Source organism: Calliphora vicina, chromosome 5, assembly GCF_958450345.1.
Source record: "Calliphora vicina chromosome 5, idCalVici1.1, whole genome shotgun sequence".
NCBI lineage: Eukaryota > Metazoa > Arthropoda > Insecta > Diptera > Calliphoridae > Calliphora > Calliphora vicina.
In genome coordinates this window covers 58,432,001-58,454,982 of record NC_088784.1, presented here as the reverse complement: position 1 = coordinate 58,454,982, position 22,982 = coordinate 58,432,001, and the positions used below count along the sequence as shown (strand labels likewise).

Sequence of the window (22,982 nt, the reverse complement as noted above, 5' to 3'; positions counted from 1 at the left end):
CTTGTTTTATTAAAAAAACACTTAAAATTTAATAAAAATCTAGAGACACCTTTTCTGCTGTAAAAAGTTTATTTGCTTTTGTGATTTCTTTTGTGGTTTCAGGTTTGTTTTCAGTTGTCAGCTGTTTATGAAATATATGGAAGCTTGTCAGACTAAAATGTTTTAATGTTTGTCTAAAATATGTTCAATATCTTTAAATTAATTATAGAATTCGTCATAAAATTTATAATATTTGTTAGATTATATTATAAGTTATCAATATGCGTTAAGTTTTTTGCGCTAATTGGAAAAAAAATGCAATGCAAAGCAAGTGGTAACCAAAAGCAATTGTGTACTGTGGCAGCTTTGCTGTTTTGTTTTCTTTTTGACATAGTGGTTGAGCTTGCGCCATAGTTTTTGCAAAATTTTTATAAAATGTAATTCCATTCTTTTTAATTCAATTAAAGATATAACAGAAGCTCCAGGCATTTTTTTATTTTCACTTTAATATTTCTACAAAATTATTTGCAAAACAAAACATTTAAAATAAACGAATCAGCTGTTTTCTTGTGCTTTCGAAAATTTAAAATCACACCGAAAAATACAATAACAGTGTGATTTACAGAACAGGCACAAATCACACGTGTGATTTTAAAACGGTATGTGATTTGAAATCACGTGGATTACAGAACATACCTGTATTTATGGTTTAATGATTTATTTTTTTAATTTTATTATACATAGAAAAAATAAATTTCAAATTCTTAAACGATGCAAAACAAATACTGCACAATTAAATTAATGCTACTCGTATCTGGATACGTACATACCTACTAGTGTTTATAAAAAATCGAATTTAAACCGATTTATCGATTAATCGAAATTCGTCTTTTAAGAAAAGTGGATTTCGACAAAACCGATATAACCGACATGGAAAGGACTCATTTATTTTTACAATACGTTTATACATATGCATATAAAATACTCCGGTGAAATAAATACTCTACATATCTATATCAGTTGTAGTTTTTAATAGTTAGGAACATGGGATCGTAACAGTTATGACTTTTTTCATAAATGTCAGTAAATAAGATATTAATGCTTCTTATTTTTTTGAGCTAAAATAAGTTATTTATTGATTTTTGGTCACAAAAAAAATATTTTTTGAATTTTATGTTTTTGCGAAAAAAAATTAAGTTGAATCGAACATTTCCATTCTGTAATAGAAAAGATGAAATGCTTAAGTATTTTTTTACAAAAAAAATAAGTAATTTTTAAAAATAACTTATTTTTGCTCGAAAAAATAACATTTATTGTTCCTCAAAAAAATAAAAAATTTTAAAATAGGAATTTATTAAAATCTAGCTCATAACCATGGCTCATAACTATCAAGTTTTTTTCCGATATTTTCTTGTGCTTGCATTTTTTTCTTTAAAAATTAAATAATAACTGTTATTTTCCGTCCCTGGGCTGGATAGATTTGAAAATTATTAATTAAAAAATAATTAAACATATGTATGTGTAAATATTTAATTTTACAATTTATTAATAAAATAAAACTTAAAACAAAACACTGATCAAATCGAATTTATGTATATTAAACATTTATCTAATTATATTTTACCAAGTCATCAGTAAGAATCCTGAATTATAAAGAATTTCAATGCATATGATTAATGTTCAATAGTTTTATTATGTAAGTAAACTCAACTATTTACAATTATTGTAATATGTACTAGAACAATTGTTTCGAAGGAGCATTTTAAATCAGCAGAGCATTAATGCATGCTTGACTTGAACCGATGTGTCTGAATTAAAAATCGGTTTACATGGCGGTTAACCGAAAGTCATCATTTTAAATTAACCGGTTCACACAACACTAGTATGTATGTATATACATTCAGTATTATAGTATATAAATGAAATATAGAACAATGAATAAATGAATACAAATAAATAAAATAGATTTCTTTCAGCAAATCATAAGTGAGAGCTTTGAACTTCCAGAGACATCAATAGCTCGGTACTATTTTTCCACCCTTGATACAATTTGAACTCAAACTACAGTAGTTCAGACATCATGTCTAAACCACAAAATCGAGCTCAATAAATAAACTAATGTAAAAGGGTTAAACATATAATAACGATGAAGGGGTGGAGCTGTAAGCAAATGATAAACTTAAAAATAAGTTACGTACTACATATTTTTAAACGATAAGAAAACACATGTAGGCAAATGTTTTATGTATAATACAACAATTGCTATAAGGTTATCCTCTTTTTTTGACCTTAAACTTAATATTTGGGCAGCTCCGAGTAGCGTGGAGGCGTAGACCACAGAACACTCGAGTTTCGTTTCAAGTGACGAGCATCTATATTGGGGAAGATTATTTTAAGATCTGGTGTCATTGGTTGTACAGAGAAGAAACTGTCAATGTACGCTGATGGTGTATACTCCTGTTTTAACATATATGGACCACGTACATGACCTAGTGAGAAAAATTAAATGGAAATGGCATTAGAAAATATAAGTAAAGTTTGGAATTCTAAATTATTACTTCTACTCCATGATGGTGGAGGTGGTCGTTTGTAGGAGACTTTATCTTCATCATCTGTTGAATCATCTTCGTGCAACATTTCAAATGTATATTTTGTGGTTGTTTTTGGTGGTGGTGGCATCATTCTTTGTTTGGCCAATTGTTGCTGCTGGTGCTTCATCTGCAAAAGCATTTCACGTTCTTTGGCCGCCTTTAATTTGGCTACCTCTTCCTCCTGTTGTTGACGTAACTTTCGTTGAATTTCTTCCAATTCTCGTTTCTTTTGTTCCTGTTCTTGTTGCTTTTTCAATATACGTTTCTCTTCACGCTCCTTTGCCAATTTGGCCATACGTTCAGCTCGCTCCCGTTCCTTAGCCTCCCGCTGTTGAGCGGCCAGCAAATGCTTCTGTTCGCGTTGTTTTTTGCGTTCCTCTGCGAGATTGTGAAGGCCTTTACGGAAATCATCACCACTATTTTCGCGCTGTAGTGTTTTCGTTGAGGCTGCTGAATTACTGCGTTGCAAACTTGAGGCATTAGCAGATCTAGGCATTGGTAATGCTTTCGATGCACTTGTAGCGCCCTTCTTTGCGATGGCACTATTGGCAGTAGTAAGGTTGGAACCTTGTGTTGGCGTGAGAAAACGTCCCAGTGCAGGCGCTGGTAATTTACCAATAACTGGTGTTGTAACAGACTAAAAATGGAAAACATGAATGTAATGTTAACATTAATTTTTATGCGTAGTTTATTTAAAAATGACAAGTTAATTAAACGTTTCAAAGAGTATTATCTGAAATTGTTTCGGATATTACTTGAGTCCGATATTAGGTTTCGGATTAGGCCAAAAATCGGGCTTTCTTTTTTTTGAATTGCTTTAAGTGTCGTATGTCCATTGCTTGAACATTTTAAAAGTACTTTTATATTCCGGCCTGTCACACATTTTGTTCGGAATAGTCAAGTCCAAAAATTTTTTATTCCGATCGATTTAGTATTAGGTTCTTCAGATTCCGTCTAATTTATTAATTCCAAAAATATGTAATAATTCTACATTTCTGATTTTAATTCGACATCGTTTTTTATATTAGAACAAAACTGAAGTTTTTTGTAAAGAAATTGATATATTACAATTTGCCTTTATGTTCGAAATAGTAAAAGGTAACTTTAAGTAATAGAAAAAGGTAGCCTTAAAGTTAACTTTCACTATTACGAACATAATTGGCCCTAAGTATTTTAGAAAAACTAATAATTACAAAGAAATATCCATTCCACTTTGAAAAGAGTAAGTGGTTTCATTCCGAAAGAAATTTTCGTTTTAATGGGAAACTTTTGCTTTTTTCGTCATTACAGCCACAATTTCCATTGGATTTTGTTATAAGCGGTGTTGTTCGATAAAAAACAAATGTATTCTTTGGTATTCGTGTTAACACTAAGGTTATGTTGTTTCAGTTGGGCTTAAGGGCTTCTCAAAGTCAGAAATTTGTATGTTTTTTTGGAAAATTTTAGTTTTCTTATATCTCGAGCTCTAATTGATATTGTTGGATAAACTTTTAGTATTAGATGTACCAATGCCTTATGTAAATTTGTTGACCATCGCATTTCGAATCGGTTCTATACTTTTCCCGGGGGGACTGAAAATATGATGGGACATATGTGTCCCATTCGTCGTCAAAGGTAAAAATAAAGGAGATTTTTCTTTTAAATTTTTTATTTTATTTAATATTTTATAATTGAAAAAAAATGAAAACACTAACAATTCAGTAAAAGACAATAAAAAAAAACACAAAATATTAATTTAAAATTATGAGATCCTGTAATGGTTCATAAAATCTAAATAAAAATCGAACTAAAGGCCCAACTATAATATGCATAAGCTAGCTTAAGTTAATGTCGAAACCGAACGAAAAGTCCGTCAAATGCTTAAGAAAATCCGAAGAAACTTTTAGGTGGCCATAATATACTTTCGTGCATTCAAAACAATTTAGCCCCATTTGCACATTTATGTGCAACACGTAATTAAAAACAATACGTATTTTTTATTATTTTATGAAAATAAATTAATTTTCTTCATCCTTTTCTTTTTTTCTTTATTTTATTTGTATAAAATAAACAAACTTACGGAATGTGCGACCAGCTTCGCTCTTTGCTTAAGCAAATAAAATTTGACGAAACTTGTCGAAACTCTCTTAAGTACATTATAGTTTGTCACATTCGTTTTATATGTATTTGCACAGTTGCTTAAGCTGACTTAAACTAGTGTATGCATATTATAGTTGGGCCTTTAGTTCTGATAAAATTCAAAACAATTTCTATTCCAGCAAAGCACATTTGTTTTTTACATGCGAAACAAATTTTAGTTTGTTCGACTATCAATTCAGTTCTTTGTCCTGACTCCTGCATTCTATCTTGTTTGATAATGTCCACCTACATCCATAAAAAAAAACAGACGAACATAAAATCTCATCTTCGATTGATCATAAGTTTATATAATAATATTGGATTATTTGAAATATTATCGAAATATAACATTTTCTAGGTCTGCTGTCATATCTTGAACCACGGATTCGCCAATGTCAACCTCCTCTCTCTGTGCCTTTTTGCCTGTGTATATATCAGTATAAATAACCTATTTAAACTCCCCAGCTTATGAGTTTGTCTTTCATATATAAATTTAACCATATGCTCGTCTATAGACTGATAATTATTTGCCTTGGGTCAAAGTTTTTCCAAATGCTGAGTTAAAATTATATATTATTGGCCGTATTTTGAAGGCTCAATGGTATAATGGGTCGGCTTAGCTGTTCAGCATTGTTAGCAAAATGTAAGCTTGAAAGAATATTTTCAAAACTGCATCAAATCACAACCTTGGACATAAACGGTACTGAATATATTTCCTCGTAGACCAGTGCAATCATATTTGTGGATACTCATTGCTTTCAATTCTTCTTTACTTATGGAAAAGAACATTTCGTTTGGGGAATTGTGTACTATATTAGTGTGTCGAACTCTCAAACTGTATTAAACACTTCTAAAATACCTTTGGGTATAAAACCTGACCGTATATGCAATCAATCATTTGTTCCCAAATTTTTACCTTTGACGACGAATGGAACACATGATTATTCTCGTAGAAGGAGTAATAATTTTTAAATTTTGACAATACTTTAGTCTCGCCTGGGTAACGATCTTGAAGCGATGCGAGGGCTTATATACACTCTGTGGTCTAGACCTCCTTTGCGATTGAGCATGTTTTCCTGGCACTTTCGCAAAGGAAGTCGCGACTTCAAAGGAGCGTATTAACCAAAGGTTACTCATCTTGTCAAGATATTGGGGCGATAGTGTGTCCAGTAGCTGTCGCGTCAATTATTATGACATATATCGTCTCGTGATATCCACGCTTGAGTTCGCCACTTGTATAGTAGAGGCTTTACCTGGGGGGTCACGAAACATATACACTCTTAAGGTCAAGGTGAGTGGTAGCAGTGCCGAGGACCTGGATGGTTAGTTAGTGTCTAAAGAAACTAACCGCTAACAGCTCCCCTCAGCGTCAGGGTAATACGCTGTTGTAATGTAGTTGCCTAGTCCACGCACGCCGTCACTGCGTGGATGGTCCGTCTTTACGTGCCTACTCGTGGGAACAAAATAGATCCTAAAAATTCAAAAACAACTACAGAGGAGACTTGCGATTTTAGGGAAACTAGGGAATCGGAAGGGGGGGTTTCGGACAGCACCCTAGAGGGTGAATTAACCCTGACAGACGTACATGCTCGGATTCTGGAGCATGAAGGACAGGCGAGTGAACCGGATGTGGATGGTCTTTTGGGACTGTCGAAAGACTCCTTTGGGGAAACTAGTGCCACTCAGAGGTTGGAGGAGTTGGCTCTGTTATCTGATGATGAGCATGAGATCACTATGATTGCTGCTCAGAATCAGATAACGGAAACATCCCCTCCCACTGCTAGTGACAAGGATAACCAAAGAAGCCGTTCGGCAGAAGATGATCCACATGGCGCTAAGGTCGCCAATCTTGTTCGGCAGGCCGCCGTGGAGGAGTTGCCTAATGCCACTCCACGAGACACTGATAAGCCAGGCCGAACGAAAGAGGATAGGGCAAAAAATGGCACTAGGAAATCTCTAGCCTTTCTGGCAAAGATGGGAAAGAGAGATCCTGGGTCATTAACTGCAAAGGAGAAGTACCTTCTCAAGAAACACAGACAGGACGTCGCTAGATTTGAAAGAATCTACGACCCTGTTAGTGTACTCTTGGGAGAGTCTTCTCCTGTTGAGCAGCAAGTGGTAGCTGCTGTCGATCTGGCTGACACCCAAAAGGGTATAAGGTCGACAGCTCCAACCACTAGCAGTGCGGTAACAACTAAGGAGGGGGGCTCTTCTACCATCCTACAAATCGGTGCTTCGGCTAGAACTGTGGATGGTAACAAGAAGCCTCCCATAATGGGGTCAGGTGCGAAGGGAATGAAGAATCCTCCGGCCGATTCTCTTAAGGGTGCCCGTATGGGTAACATTAAGGGAAACGGATCCGGTGGTCCTCAAACCTCGTCATCGAAGACACCAGGATGCAGCAAGGCTTCGGGGAATGCTGGTGTAACCCCATCTAGCACTCTTAAGGGTACCCAAAAGGAGACCATTAAGAGGGCTAGATCTGGGGACGACCAGCCTTCCTCGTCAACAAAGAAGCTAAAGAAGTCCCTGAGTCAGGACGTATATCTTCAGGCAGCGATTATTGATCGGAATGATCCGGATGGGAAGATTAGTACCGATCAATGGCAGCTGCTTGAGGCTAGACTCTTGGATGAGATGGCTTTCCATAGTGGTAGCTCTGAAGACGTATCTTTTAAAGGTGCTGACTGGGCTAAGGGAGTCAAGGTCATAAACTGCGGAAATAAAAATTCATTTGAATTCTTAAGGACCGTAGTTGGGAAACTTGGCGACCTTAATCCAGCCTTAAAACTTGAAGTGATACGCGCTTCAGAATTACCATTAAGGTCAATAGTGACAGTATGGATTCCTCCACCCGTAAGACCGGTGGAAACCATATTGGCACTGTTGAAAAAACAGAATGTTGATCTCCCTATAGACCAATGGAAGGCGGTAGCCTCCATGGTGTGTAAGGAGAACAACGGGAGGGATTTCCGGTTCGCAGTGGATCGTAAATCCCTCGAGATTTTGGACAAGGTGAAAGGGGTTGTCAATTTTGGTTTTGGCACTGTCAGGTTTCGGTATTCGAAACATGACACTACCAAAGAGGCTGCTGGTGGTGCAGATAAACCTGCATCATTGTGAAGCGGCCTCAACAGAATTGGCAACCTTTCTCACCAAATCCCAGACCGATGTGGCCCTGATCCAAGAACCTTGGATTAACCAAAATAAGGTTTGCGGGTTAGGGATAGCGGGATACACGTTATTTATCCCGTCCACTGAGGACAAGGTAAGAACGTGTATCCTGGCAAGGAGAGAACTCAAACTAATAATTTCTCATTCTTTTAGGTGCGGTGACATCACTGTTGTGAATAGGGAAACCAGGGGTGAGCGGACGCTGACTTTGGCTTCGGTGTACATGCCGTATGATGCAGTGGATCCACCAGGCAATGAGGTGCAGGAGCTAACGGCGTATACAAAAAGGAGAGGTGCTATCCTGGTTATGGGATGTGATGCAAATGCTCATCACAGCCAATGGGGCAGTGCTGATATCAATAAAAGAGGTGAGTGCGTCTATGATTTCATAACTGTCAATAATCTAGTTATCTGTAACAAGGGCAATATGCCCACGTTTAGGAACAAAGATAGGCAGGCGGTTATAGACATGACCTTGACGAACCAAGATGATAATTTCGTTAGAGATTGGAGGGTATCCACGGACTGTTCCTTTTCGGATCATAGTAGGATCACCTTCACTTTGAATTTTAACTCGTCCTTAAGGGTACCATTTAGGGATCCTAGGCGGACAAATTGGGGAACCTTTTATGATAAGGTACGTACTGGGTTTGAACAGTTTAATTTATGTGAACTGATACCACCCAATTTGGAAATAACGGTGAACAATTTCACCCGTTTATTAAATGAGAGCTATGAGTCATCATGCCCAATGAAATTTCCCGGTAGGCGTAAACAGCCAAAATGGTGGACTAAGGAACTTCAAGTTCAAAGGTCGACGGTTAGGAAATCTTTTAATAGGGCAAAGCTCACTGGATTACAAGGAGACTGGAACAACTACAAGGTGTGCTTCAATAAATACAAGGGAGATCTGAAAAGAGCGAAGCGGACTTCATGGAGGAATTATTGTGAATCCGTTGACAGCGTCAATGAGATGTCAAGATTTCGGAGAATTTTATCCAAAGACCCAAAGGTCATAGGGTATATTCAAAGAGCTGATAACTCATGGACGGAATCTAGCTCGGAAACACTCTCCCTGCTTATGGAAACACACTTTCCTGGTTGTGAAAGTATAGGCACTAGGGCTGACGATCAGGGGGCTAACATGCCTGAGGGAACTATTCATGACTCTAGACAAATTGAGGGAATAGTCACTATGGAAAAACTAGCCTGGGCGGTAAAATCTTTCGACCCGTATAAATCACCGGGTCCGGATGGAGTATTTCCGGCGATGCTGTGTAATATCCCGGATACGGCATTATTCCTTTTGGCGGATATCTTCAAGGCCTGTCTCAGTAGGAGGTATCTGCCGCGTGGGTGGAGAGAGGTCAAGGTTGTTTTCATACCAAAGGCCGGTAGGCCAGCCACTCGAAACCAAAGGATTTTAGACCTATTAGCCTATCGTCTTTTCTTTTGAAGACATTAGAACGACTGATAGATCTACATCTAAGGAGCAATATAGATACACATCTCATTAGCAACGCTCAACATGCCTACCTCAAGGGTAAATCCGTTGAGAGTGCGCTTCATGAAGTGGTCGGTTGTATAGAGCACAGTCTGAAGCATAGGGAATATACTTTAGCTGCGTTTCTTGATATAGAAGGTGCCTTTAACAACATCAGGACAGAGGCAATTAGGAACTCGTTAGTAGAACTTGGGGTCGACGACTTTCTAGTGAGTTGGATAATCTTAATGCTGGAAAGCAGGATTATCAACTCAACCCTAGGGGACGATGTGATCAGAAGACGGGTTACCAGAGGTACACCACAAGGTGGAGTTCTTTCTCCTCTGCTGTGGTTACTGGCGGTTAATCCTATTCTTCAGGACCTTCGAATCTAAGGGTAGGAAGATAGTCGCCTATGCGGATGACGTGGTGATCCTGATTAAGGGAAAATTTCTCTCAACTATCAGTGACATCATGCAGGAGTCGCTTGGCGATCTCTCATCCTGGGCAAAGACTAACGGGCTGGGTGTAAACCCATCAAAGACAGAATTGGTGTTGTTTACTAGGAAGTATAAGGTAGAGAACTTCAAATTGCCGAAACTAGACGGCGTCGAGCTGAGTTTATCAGGGGGAGCCAAGTATTTAGGAACCTTCCTTGACAATAAACTGTCATGGAAAATAAATACGCAGGAAAGATTGAAAAGGGGCCTTAATGCCTACTATACATGTAGGAACTCAATTGGCAAAAACTGGGGCTTGCGACCGAGTATGGTTAATTGGATCTACACTTCTGTTGTTAGACCTATTATTACTTATGGCTGCACAGTGTGGTGGGAGGCAATGAGGAAACGTAGCTACAGGGCTATACTCAACAAGGCTCAAAGATGTGCATGTCTGGGTATCACAGGTGCCCTAGGCAGCACCCCGCAGGCGGCGTTGGATATAATCCTGAACCTACTACCCATTGAGATATATGTTGAAAGTGTGGCAGCAAGGAACTTACTCAGACTATCTGAGTCTTCCTTAGTGAAATCCTTGCGGATAGGACACACTATGATACTGTATGAAGCAGGTCTTGTTAGTCAGGGCATTACTCCATCTGGAATCTCTGACTATAAGGTCGCAACCTTCAGCTTTGGTGCTTCACCCCCATCAACTGTTTGATGGGTGCGCAGTTTTCACAGACGGTTCCAAAATGGATTCTGGTACGGTGGCCGGGGTATATTTGGTCGACCAAGACATCAAGCGCTCATATAGACTCTCTAACGAGTGTAGCGTCTTCCAGGCAGAGATCTTCGCGATCTGGAAAGCCACAGAGTTGATAGGGACACACATCAATAGGGGGTCTGCAGTGACAACATATGTAGACAGTCAGGCAGCACTGAAGGCCTTGGAATGTCATTTAGTACACTCCAACCTAGTAGAGGACTGTAGGAGAGCTCTGGAGGAGCTATTGGCACACTACTCAGTGAGATTGTGTTGGGTGCCAGGGCACTGTGATATACAGGGTAACGAGGTAGCAGATGAACTTGCTAGACATGGTTCCGATTTGGACCATGACACTAGGGAACGGGCTGTTAGACCACCCATTTGTCACTACTACAGGGTAATCTACGAAAGATTCCGGGACTGCACGAATCGATCCTGGTGCAGTAGAACAGATTGCAAAGTGTCCAGGGCCTTATGGCCAAGACTGAATGCGAACGCGACTGGGACACTGTTAGAGTTGGATAGGTACAATCTCAGGATTCTAGTAGGAGTGATAACCGGTCATTGCTCAATTGGAGCCTTTAAGGGAAAGTGGGATACTGACACACAGGACTTCTGTAGAGTATGTGGGGATGCAGAGGAGATAGAGACAGTAGAGCACATTATGTGCAACTGCCCTATGCTACAGGGTCACAGACTTAAATGGCTAGGAAATAGATTTCTGGATGAACTTGGTAATGTTGCTGGCTGCAAACTAAGCAACATACTAGGTTTCATTAAGGGAATAGGGTGGCTATTTAAGGGAAGTTCTACGGCAGGTCCAAATCCGTGAAAAGACTAATCTTTCCTTTCTTTCTTCTTCTTTTTATCAGACGGAATTTTGGACTTCTTTTTTTTTGCTTATTCTAATGCTATTATCTTTATCTTTTTCTATCTCTATCGAAGGGAATCACAATGGACCTCAAGGTCTCTGGGTGGAAGTACACTTAGTGTACACCCTTCTAAACCTAAACCTTAGTCTCGTAATGTTGCATTTCCGAGTAAGAATCCACAATAAAATTTTAAAAATTTCCAGCGGAAAATTCTTTGTCGTCAAAGGGTTATTTAAATAATTTTCCATTTTATTTTTTTAAATGAATAATCTTGTTTAAGTTATATAGTGTTGGAAAAAATGATAGGGACGACAAAAATTTCGATATTTTAAATACAGCGCTTGAATGTGTTAATATATGGAAATAAAAGATATTAAACAAATTCCAAATGTTCAAAAAAAATTATTTTCGAATAAAAACAACTGGAAAATATAATAGGGACAATTTATATTTTTATAGAAATTTAATTTTGTTAAAAAATGTTCTGACATCTCTGATTCTAGATCTCCCAAATTTCATATATATCACAGAAAAAACTATATTTCAATTCAAGTATTTTCACATATTGAACTGGTTTCAATTAATTCATAATTGAATCAAGTATTCATGTGCTAAAAAACAAAATATATCTGATTTTTCTACTGAATTATGTTTTGAATTTGATAATTGAATATGCAATTTTCGCACAATTTTGAAAACACATTTTAGTTGTTTTTGTGTTTTCAATTACGAAAATTGATGCGTAGGTATAATCTTCTATTCAATAGAATTATACGATTTGTTTATAATCTTAGAATTAGATCACATGTTTCTGATTATGTAATTAACTTTTTGGGGTGTAAATTTAGCAGTGTTTAAAAAGCTACGATAACTAACCAATTTTTAACTGTTGCTACAACTACTGCTTCAAAAATGTGTATGTAGCGGTAGCAGTAGCATTTGTCTTGTTTCGTTTTCTTGTTTTTTTTAAACTACTGCTACCTTCAAAATATAAAACTCTTAGCAGAGCAGTAGTAATAAAACATGAATTGTAAATGAAGTAGTAGCATAAAAATACAAATCATTGCTATTGCTCTATATCGAGTTTTAATTTTTATTATTTAGAAATAAGGTAGCAGTTAAGTAGCAGTTGATGCAGCAGTTAAGGTAGCAATAAAAGTAGTCAAAAAAGAAAATCTTCAGTCATAACACCAAAATTGACAGAATTAAACACTGTATGTTGTTTTTGTTTTGAGAGTGTTTAAAAGAATTATTCGTTTTTATTCGTCTCAGTTGTTCGTGTTGCTAACAGAAAGATGGTGTTGTCTGTGTGTATAACAAAAAAGCCGAACTTTTTTTTACAACACGACCAACTTACACAAATATACTTTTTTGGCTGAAGATTTTTATTTTTGACTTATTTTATTGCTACCTCAACTGCTACTTAGCTGCTACTTCAACTGCTACTTCTTCTACTACCTCAACTACTACTTCTATTACTCCTAATTTTAAAAGTAGCAGAATTAATAAAAAAAAACTAATGACTCTGCTACATCAAAACTTTTTCTTTTTTAAGGTAGCAATAGAAAATAAATTAGTCTGCTACTTTTAAATTTTTCTTTTATTGGTACTACTACAACTACTGCTACCAAAATGTGTAGGTAGCAGTAGTAGTAGTAATTGATTGACTCCGAGTTTTTATTAATTTTTTAACTAGACTACTTGTGTTTTTTCGTTGCTACTGCTACTTGTAGTCTAGTTTTTTAAACACTGAAATTTAGTAGATTTATAGAGATTAGGCTACTTTTGCAGTTTTATAAGATTATTGTAGCGGATACCCCTGAGTACTTGGTAAGACTTTTTGAATTTTGGAAATCTTAAAGGAATCCACAAATAATTTATCCTCGAATTAACAGTTCAATTTATGAGAGATCATTTCAGGTTCGAACTACAAGGATTTGGAACATTCCACCCAAATCCTTAAGAAGATTTAATTTATCAGATAATAACTATAGAAACAAGCTTGTAGAATATTTTTAAGTTAATGATCATGAAATTGAAGATAACTAAATTTATAAATATTCCTATTTTGAACGTAATTTATATCATATCTTATTTAATTTATTTTTTTTTTTAATTTTCATGTTTAATTTAATATCTAGTTTAGTCTTTAATATCCAAATTATTTTAAACGATTGTAAATTTATGTAGTAACATTTGTTAGTGAGTAGTTTGTAAGCCATATTTGGCCCAATGGGCTTGGTCAATAAAATTGTATTAATTATTAAAAAAAAAACTTGTTTTTAATAAAGTTCAACCAGTTCTATATGTGATAAATATTTGAATTGAAACTGTTTAGGAATAGTTGTTTCTGGAATGCCCAAGTCTTTTGAAATTTATTCCACAACACATGTTTATTTTTTTGATTTGGTGTATCCAATAACATTATTTTGTTGTTCCCAGATGCACTCAATAGGATTCGAATTCACAATATCCATGTAATGGATTAATATTTAGATTTTGTGCCTTCGAAACCATGAATTCACAGTTTTAGCGGAATGCTTTAAATCTAACAATCCTAAGAAATGAAAGCAACATAATGCTCCAATGATCACAATTGGAAAAAATCCAGATGAAACTTTGGCATACGTACATGTACTAAAAAGCGCATATTGCTAAAATATGTTTGAAAACGACAAACAAGTGTTTTGACAACAAAAACGCTAGAAATTTGGCTTTCAAAAAACTACTAATAAATAATCTTCTAGAAATTAAAGTTGACAGTGCTGTGAATAATTTAAACGAAGTAGCCTTTTATTTTTCCTATAATGCTGCTTAAAATTGTTATACATTTGAACAATGAGGAGTTTTGTGTGATGGCAAATCACTAGCAAAACGCGTGAATTTCAGAACATGCTAAACCAAGTTTGGCGATTTGCAACTCATATGCGATTTGACAATAGTGCGAGTGTCAGAACATACCTGATTAAAAAATTCTGGGATTTTACCATATATTCTTAATGTGTCTGTTAAAATATTAACAAATGAATTCAGTAAAAAAGGAATTGATCTTCCCTAAAAATTCTTTGCTAAAATTATACAAATTTAATTTAGAATTATGACTTACCGTTGGTGTTACATTTTCCTTTTTGATGCGCAATGGTCGTTTAGACTGTTCATTTGCAGCTGCAGCCGCATTTTCAAATGCTTCTACTCGCATTTTCACTGGACTTTGAGCCGAGGGACTAGAATTTAATAAAAACATGTTATACACACAAAGATTATTTAAAAAGAACATATTAAACACTCACTTGAACAATTCTTGTGTACGTGTTGGCATTTTATAACCAGTACCTTTGGCTGAGGTGGATGTTTTCGACGCACCTTTGGCTTTAGCAGAGGCTGACGACACTTTTGATTTTGTTTTTACAATTGGTTTTTCCTGTTCATCTTCTTCTGTCAAAAGACTATCATCATTAGATATGGACGTATCTTTAGCAGTTTCAAATGAACGCTGACCAACAGTATCCTCATCTTTATCTTTACCCGCTTTCGAAACTTGGTTAATATCAAAGGTGGCATCAGCTATAGCACCAGCTCCCGAAAGTTTATTCAATGTAACGGTGGCATTAGGATTTGAATCCATAATGAACGTTGTCTGACCGGGAGCCACTTGGAATGTTGTCTGTGCTGGATTAGTACAAAATGTCGCATCACCTGGAATAGGACCCAAATTCATAGTGGTATCGATGACCGGACCAAGATTAACTGTCTCATTGACAACACCACCACCAATAGATACAGTAGCATTATTGATTTCCTTTGAATTACGAGACGGTGGTGTTTCAACTGCGTCCTCATATATTGATGCTGGTCGTTTAGACTCATTTGTTGGTGAAGTCTCAGTTTTACTTAAACTGCCATGGCGAGTACGCGAAGAGATTGGTGATGGTTTAGGATCTAAATCACTAAAACGTTCAACTTTAATAGGTTTGTGTACAACATCCTTCTTCTTACGTCCCTTCTTTGGTGGTGCTGCAGTGGTGGTAGTATTTGTAGTTGATGATAATATGCTGCTGGCCATTGAAGACTCTTCCATAGTCGTGGTGATATCATTTTTAGCCGAAGGTATTGGCAATGGTAATGCATCTGGTGCTTTGAAAACAGATTCATCTGATGGGGCCTCTGGTGGTGGTACTTCGTCTTGATTAGACAAACTGACTTTTTCGCGTTTAATTTTAATACGTATTTCACGAACTTCACCTTCGGATAATTTTTCTGTAAATTAAGATTACTTTTTTTTTAGAATTTATTTCAGTAAAAAAAAATTAGTAGTTAAGATATAAGATTGAATTGAAAATTGTCATAGAACTTCTATTGGGTGTGGGTTGTTGTCGTCGAAAGTGCATCCTTGGGGAAAAACTTCCGGAGCGAATATATAATTGTCGTGGAAACGCAGGTGTGGGTCGTAGTATATGGTTACGGTGACCATATTTTCGTAAGCAAGTCAAATATATGTATGTACTACACAAACCCCCATTTTCTCAATGTCTTATTTTTTATCGTTGCATTTTTCGAAGATTAAGATAATGGGGCTAAGGCTTTGAAGTTAAAAACAATATTCTAGGAATTATTGTAAAAATAAAAATGTATTATTAATTCTATATATACATATAACACAAAAAGCAACAAGAAATAAATCCAAAAAATGACGCCACAGAAAAGGATATGTAAGGAATATTTTTTTTTATTTTTTGATTGAATGAATTCTTTTTTATCTTGCTAGATCCTGTGCTCTAAGCTATTGGAGGTAGTAAGTAAAAGTATTGTGTAACAAATAAATAAAATTCAGTTGCCCGTAGCTGCCCGTTGAATATTTGTACAACTTTAACCCAGATATGCCGAGGGCTTGAGCTTGATCATTTTAAAAGTATTTTTATATTATTTTGGAAGCAAATGAGAAATAAAAAAAAGAGCAATTAAAGTTTTTTAAAAATTTATTGAAAAAAAGTGGTTTTTTAAGTCGTCCTATATATAGGACTTTGGGGTCACAACAAAAAAACTAAAACGCAATAATGAAACATTCATGCATATAACAATCAAGCTACTCTTCATAAATATAAATTCCAAAAAAATATAGTATTTATTCACTTGTAAATGTACAAAAATTTTACTTTCAGTACAAACGAGATATGTCCATAATGACTAAATATGGGCATTTTGAAAATATCACAAACTAAAAATTCAATAACTCAAAAATAGTAGCAAAAAATAATGCGATCACACAATCTCCCATGAGGTAGTGGTGAATACTAAGTATGTGAACAACAAAAAATGTTATTTTGATAAACGTGATGTATCCTGTAAACAAGAACTACATGTAGTACAGTCGGCATATCTGGGTTAAATTGTTGGATTCGGTGCTTTGAATTTTTACTACATTTATACAGAAAAAGCTTGTTTAAAAAAAATAAAGAAAATATACAAGGAGCTTTTAAAAAAGAATTGGGTTTGATTGAAGCGAAAGCCGATGGAGACACCACTCAGGATCACGTTCTGTGTCGATTAAACGATGTCCGTCTGACCGTCCGTCTGTCTGGATGGCTAACCATGTAAGCCTTGTGCGCAAAAAAATTTCGCAATTTTTTATTTCGACCAAATTTGGTAAATACATTTGTTTCAGCGCAATGGCGAAGCTAAAATCGGTCCATTATTTAACCCAGCCCCCATACAATTATCCTCCCAAATTTGGACTTTATCTGTCATAACTGTTTAATTTATATAGGTATCTACACAAATTTCGCTCCTAATATGTTTTATATATACGGAAGTCATTTCACGAAATGATTGGTACAATATAGCTCCCATATAAGACCAACTTCCGAAAATCATTCACGAAAAAAAATTATTGAAAGTACTCAATGTAGGGTATTATTTGGTCGGGCTTTACCGACCATACTTTCTTACTTGTTTTCGTATGTAACATCGCCATATTGCATTACACAATTTTAAATTTGTTAAATTTTAATAAATTTACAATTAGCAAATTCATTTTATTTTTTATACGTTTTTTCGTATGACTTGACTCCATATTAAGTCGGCCATTTTGAATTTGTTAATTCTAATATCGAATTCGAAATCAGCGACCCCAAAAACCCCCATATATTATATATTTTGGTTAATTTTCTACATTTTTCTACTTTTGGCCACACAAAGGAACCTTTGGCCGCAGTGTGAGGGGATGAGTGAAATTAAGGACCGAATTTTACCATTTTCAACAGAGCTTGTCCTTTTACCATAAAAAGGACGTGTGCCAAAATTTTATAGTATTATATGTAATATATTTAAAGAAAATAGCAAAACATTTTTTGAAAAATATCATTTTTGGAGGGTGACTGACATTTTGGTCCATTAGAACCCTATTTCGAGCCTTCAACAAACAGATATGTATTAATCGTCTTAGAATTTTATAAGGATTATGTCTTCTGTAAGACATCTATACTGGTATTCCTTACTGATCCTCAAATTTGGATTTCGTATGTCCAAATTGGTTTTAAAACTGTCTTATACAGGATAACATTGCAGTTAAGGCCTATTCTAATATCGATTGATGGTGGATTGGGCAGTGTAAATTAGAAGTAAGGAGTCTATTTAAGTGACTACCATGTACCGTGATCAGACTGTGGGATGTTCACACTATTTAGTGTCACGTTATTTGCTTACTTTTGATTTCATTTACTTGTATTCTCCAATTTTTTAACCACGTCTCGGATAATTATCTAGGTTTCTAGATGCCACATTTGAGTCCACATGAGAACTAAGTATTACAGTGTCATCTGCAAAGGTGGAAATGGTTAATTCTTCGGACACGGACAAATCAGAGGTGTACAAAAGGTAAAGTGTTGGTCCCAGAACACTTCCCTGAGGAACACCAGCATTGATCGCATAATCGCCGCACTTTATCCTAAACAAGCGATCCGATAGGTAAGACTCTAGTATTTTATGTACTAGAACGCAATAGGATTTATATTTTGTGTATGCCAAACCTTGTCAAAAGCCAGGCAACATCTAGAAATATTTCCGAACATTATTTTTTTTGATTCAAAGATTTTCGTATCTCTCCAGTTAGGCGGTTAACTTGCTCAATTGTTCCGTGATGCTAATTTTGGAGATTTTCCAATAATTCGAAAAAAATCCTAAGGACATTGAGTAATACTGGTAGATTTCCAATCATGGAAGGTGCAATTAAATCATAACCTGCAGATTTTTTCAGTTTAAAATTGTCTTCTATGATTCGTTGAACATCTTCAGATCAGTTCAGATTCTGTTTCTATTGTTATGTAAATAAGATTTTATATTATTTACATTTATATTATTTCTATTAACATTATATATATTATAACCACCCTGTTGTATTATTAGATTTAAGTTATTCATACATTGTAAATAATATATACAGTGCAGGCCAAAATAATAGCACCACAGAACCTTAAAGCAATTAACATTGGAAATATTTTAATTTCCATAGTAATTTTAATTAAATTTAATATAAGATCATTAATTAATCTCTATTTCTTCTATGAGTAAAGTTTTCTTTAAGAAATATTAACTTTTCAATCAATTATACGTAAGAAATTGTCGAAAAAATATAGAATATTAATGTTTTCGTTTTAAAAAATCGCCATAAAATTATAATTTGAATCTATTTATATTGAAATGAATAAAATTACAAACAAAAAAATTAATTTTACTTTTCAAATTTTGTTAGTAACAAAAAAAGTGGAATATGTGAGCTCTAGTTTAAATAATAATGATTTCTGAACATACAAATTAGCTTCATTCAGAATAAAACTATTTATAGATGTTTAGAAATTGTTTTAAAAAACATTGCGTTGAAATAAAAAATATAAATTTTCATAACACTCTTGGCCAACCCTTTCGAAAATCAGGCCATAGAGAATAGACATAGAGCGGAAACTATCCTGTCAAAGACCTAACTCAGTTGTCAGAAACCGAAGTGGTGAGAATGTATTAGTAGAAAAAAATATGTGAAAACAAAAACAACACTCGTATGTGTGATTATTTTGAGTCAGTTTTTTGTTTGAGTTTTTTTCTAGTTTCCGCTCTATGTTTCTCTATGAATCAGGCATTTATGTTCTGCACTGTGGTCAAAAGTGACGACTAGTGTTGCAGTTATTCGCTGACCATTACAAGAACAAAATTTAAATTATTTAAATCCTAGAAAAGTTTCACCAACAACAATATAACATCCTCTATTAAAACTGAAATTTCTGAAGTCGCATTACCATTTTTCAACATTCAAGTACCAAAACACTTTTTGGTCAAATAATTAAACAAATTATATTGTTTGAAATCAGACTTATATAGAATGTCATCCGAATCCAATTTCAACCAAAATTTAAGATAACATATTCATCTTATCTTACAAACACACATATTTTAAAATTATAGTTATATTGTTGTTTTCTATTATAACATTCGAAGAATATATTGAATATGTGGAATAAATAATTCAATCTTATATGATCAAATGCTTGATAAAATCATACTCAGATATAAATCAAAGAAATTATGACCATAGGAATGATAAACTGATATAAATTTGGGTTTCAAGCTAAAAGGTTAATGTCGTGACACAGAAAGCGATATCCCCAAACACAATTTTATTAAAAATAGATGACCAAAAGTCACAAAAAGGGTAAAAGGAAACCAAAAATATTTATGAAATTATTTTGGGGAATGAAAAAATATATTTGGCATACAAGTTCGATACAAAATTTTGAAAATTTTAGAATATTTATGGGTAGGTGGTGGTCAGTCTCTTTTTTGCCCAAAAAAAATACGAAAAAAAAAGACAGCAATATTTTACTTTTAATAATAACGTGTTAAGAACGTTACAAACCATAATAATTGTTACTAAATAAAATTTTGTTCTGGTTAATTTTTGTTTATTTTAACGATTTCTATCTTGGTGCTATTTTTTTGACTGATGAATTTCTTAGGTATTTATATATTATGTAGTTTTTCTTTAAAATTTACATCTAATTTTTAAAATTATTTTTAAGGTTTGAAAGTTCATTGAATTAAGTATATATTTATACAAAAACAACAAAAAGTAATTTAACAGTTTTTACGTAATACTATTATATAACAATATGAATGTCGTGGTGCTATTATTTTGACGTACATTACTTTTGATTATTAAATAAAGTTCTGTCAAACACATAACATTTATGTAAGTAACTAAGACTCCATCCTTTGCACTACTTGCCCAGGTACCCTCTACTGATATTTCGATATGTTACAAACGGAATGACAAACTCAATATACCTCATACTTTAGGTGAAGGGTATACAAATATCCAATTCTACTATTTTTCAGAGGAATACATTTGCGTTCGTTGTGTTTGAAATATTTTTTAATTTCTGATCATAATTCAATTGTGTAATTAACATTGACTTAATGCTCTCTGCCATAGGGCAGACAAATGTTAATAAACTGAATATCGTTATTTTATTAAACTATTACGGTTTTTTTAAAACTGTCTCATAAGCTAGAACGCATTTAATCAATCCACTTTTAAGCCAATATATTCATAAAAACAAGAGTTACAAAAGCAAAATAATACAACTCAAACCAATCGTTTTGCTAGTGCTAAATTTTAAAAATTTTATATCATACTCACTTTGTCCCTTTGTAGTTGGTTTGTTAACATCGGTGGCATCTGTTGTCGATGGCAAATCTTCAATATCAGAATTAACTGAGACAATTGAGGGTTGTTTGCCAGGGACAACAACAACTGATTCATCGGATTTTTTACTTAATAATGAATCCCTTGCAATCGTCTCATCACTTGAAACTGTTAATTCTGCAAGTTTCGATGTAGTGGTATTTATGGTGGCCGCATGCATCTGTGATGGTCGTTGTTCGTGTTCTAATTTAATTTTGATTTCTTCGTTAGTTGGTCGACGTAACTTTGTTTTCAATGTTTGCTCTTTAAGACATTTTTCAGATTTCAGCTTGGCTGCTCGTGTTGGACGTTTATTTAACGTTTCCTCAGCAACGCAAGCGGTAGGAACGGGCGGTGGTGGCATGAGATTTGTTGCATCTGAGTTTCTGATATTATCTTCTGTATGCCCCGCTACTTCTTCCGCACTAACGGCAACGGAGGTCTTATCTAGTGTTCTTGGCGCTGCCACAGGCGGTTGCATTCCTTGTTCTTTATTATCATCTTCGATTGCTTCAGCGGTAGCTAATAGCTCTGCATTTGATCGCTTGCTTTTACGAGGTGAAAGTGATTTTTTTAAATTCTTGCCACCAACTGCAAGTTTTTGCAAATTATCTGCACCAAAATATACGGTAATATAAATTAAGTTTTAATTATTTCATAATATTAGACATACCTTCCGCTTCATTATCTTCATTTAAGGAAGTCAAGCGCTTGACACGCTTTTTGGTCTGTTGTGGTGACGCCACTGGAAAATCCTCTAGTTTTTCTTTATTGGCAGCTGATACGGCTGCTTCTTGTCCCCACAAAATCACACGCAGTTTTATCAAGAATTCCTATGGTTTGATAAGAAATAACTAGTTTTATATCAATTTAATTAGGCATTTTTTCTTTACTCACTTCTGTCATTTGTTCCAACTGAACAGGATATGTTTCAACCATCTGTAGCAAATTATTTATATCTTCCATATTTTTATTGTATTTCTATTGACAAATATCACAAAATTTAATGTATTTTAAGCAATTTGTTTCAAAAAATATTTAAAACAAAACAGATAAACAAACAATTTTTTAGCCAGGATAAAATGGCGTTCTTTCTCTTGCAATTGACTAAGTTGGAATCCACTTAAAAATATTTTAAATTATTTAACCGCCATATCAAGGCGAATTTATACAAGGTGGAGTCAGTCAAACAGCTGATAATTTTTTTTTCTCTTTTTGGTTCTAACAACTGTCATAGCTTGTTTTTATATTTAAATATCTACATATTCTAAGCTTATTAACAAAATATTTATTGTTTACATAAATAAGTAAAGCCCTCACTATTGAATTATCTACACTATATTAAGTTAAAATACTTATTTGTTTAATTTTTCACTTTGGTTTTTTGACATTTGTTAAGACCAATCGTTGTTTTTGTAGAACTGACACCACCTTGTATGAATTCGCCTTGCGCCATATTTTATAATTTGTGGATTGTGAATGAATACACATGCAGAGTTGCTTTAATAGTACTAAATTGTATGAATAGCAGGGTTGTAAATATAAAATCAGAGTTGTAATATGGCGTTTATCCATTTTTATTAATCTCTGTTCAAACACCCAGCTTAAGTTTAATTATACCCTTACCATTAACAGGTTGATGTAAAAAGTTATAGGTCTTTGAAAATCACATTTCGCATTTATGGCGTTAACAATAATTCGATTTACTCAAAATTAGTGTAAAATTGCCATCATATAAAACTCTTTAAAAAATAGTTTTTATCATCCTATCATTACAATTTATAAGTTCCTGCTATTCTCTATCCTTCACCTTAGTATACTTTAAA

General features: G+C 34.5%; 1 protein-coding gene across 1 annotated transcript; it reads right to left on the bottom strand.

The window, feature by feature from the left end:
• Positions 1 to 1,501: 1,501 nt before the first annotated feature.
• On the bottom strand, positions 1,502 to 22,225 carry Incenp (Inner centromere protein). The gene is made up of 7 exons (XM_065513646.1): positions 22,054 to 22,225; positions 21,830 to 21,989; positions 21,112 to 21,768; positions 14,717 to 15,683; positions 14,533 to 14,650; positions 2,538 to 3,207; positions 1,502 to 2,468 (listed from the first exon to the last, which is right to left on the bottom strand). The coding sequence occupies exons 1-7, from the start codon at positions 22,120 to 22,122 to the stop codon at positions 2,275 to 2,277; spliced, it is 2,835 nt and encodes a 944-aa protein (XP_065369718.1). The 5' UTR covers positions 22,123 to 22,225; the 3' UTR covers positions 1,502 to 2,274.
• Positions 22,226 to 22,982: the final 757 nt, after the last annotated feature.

Bases quoted from the DNA above. Each gene is read 5' to 3' on its own strand.
- Incenp (XM_065513646.1), bottom strand. From the start codon at position 22,122: ATGGAAGATATAAATAATTTGCTACAGATGGTTGAAACATATCCTGTT. The intron at 21,990-22,053 runs GTGAGTAAAGAA...ATCAAACCATAG, and splicing joins AGTTGGAACAAATGACAGAA to GAATTCTTGATAAAACTGCG. The intron at 15,684-21,111 runs GTGAGTATGATA...CTTAATTTACAG, and splicing joins ACCAACTACAAAGGGACAAA to AAAAATTATCCGAAGGTGAA.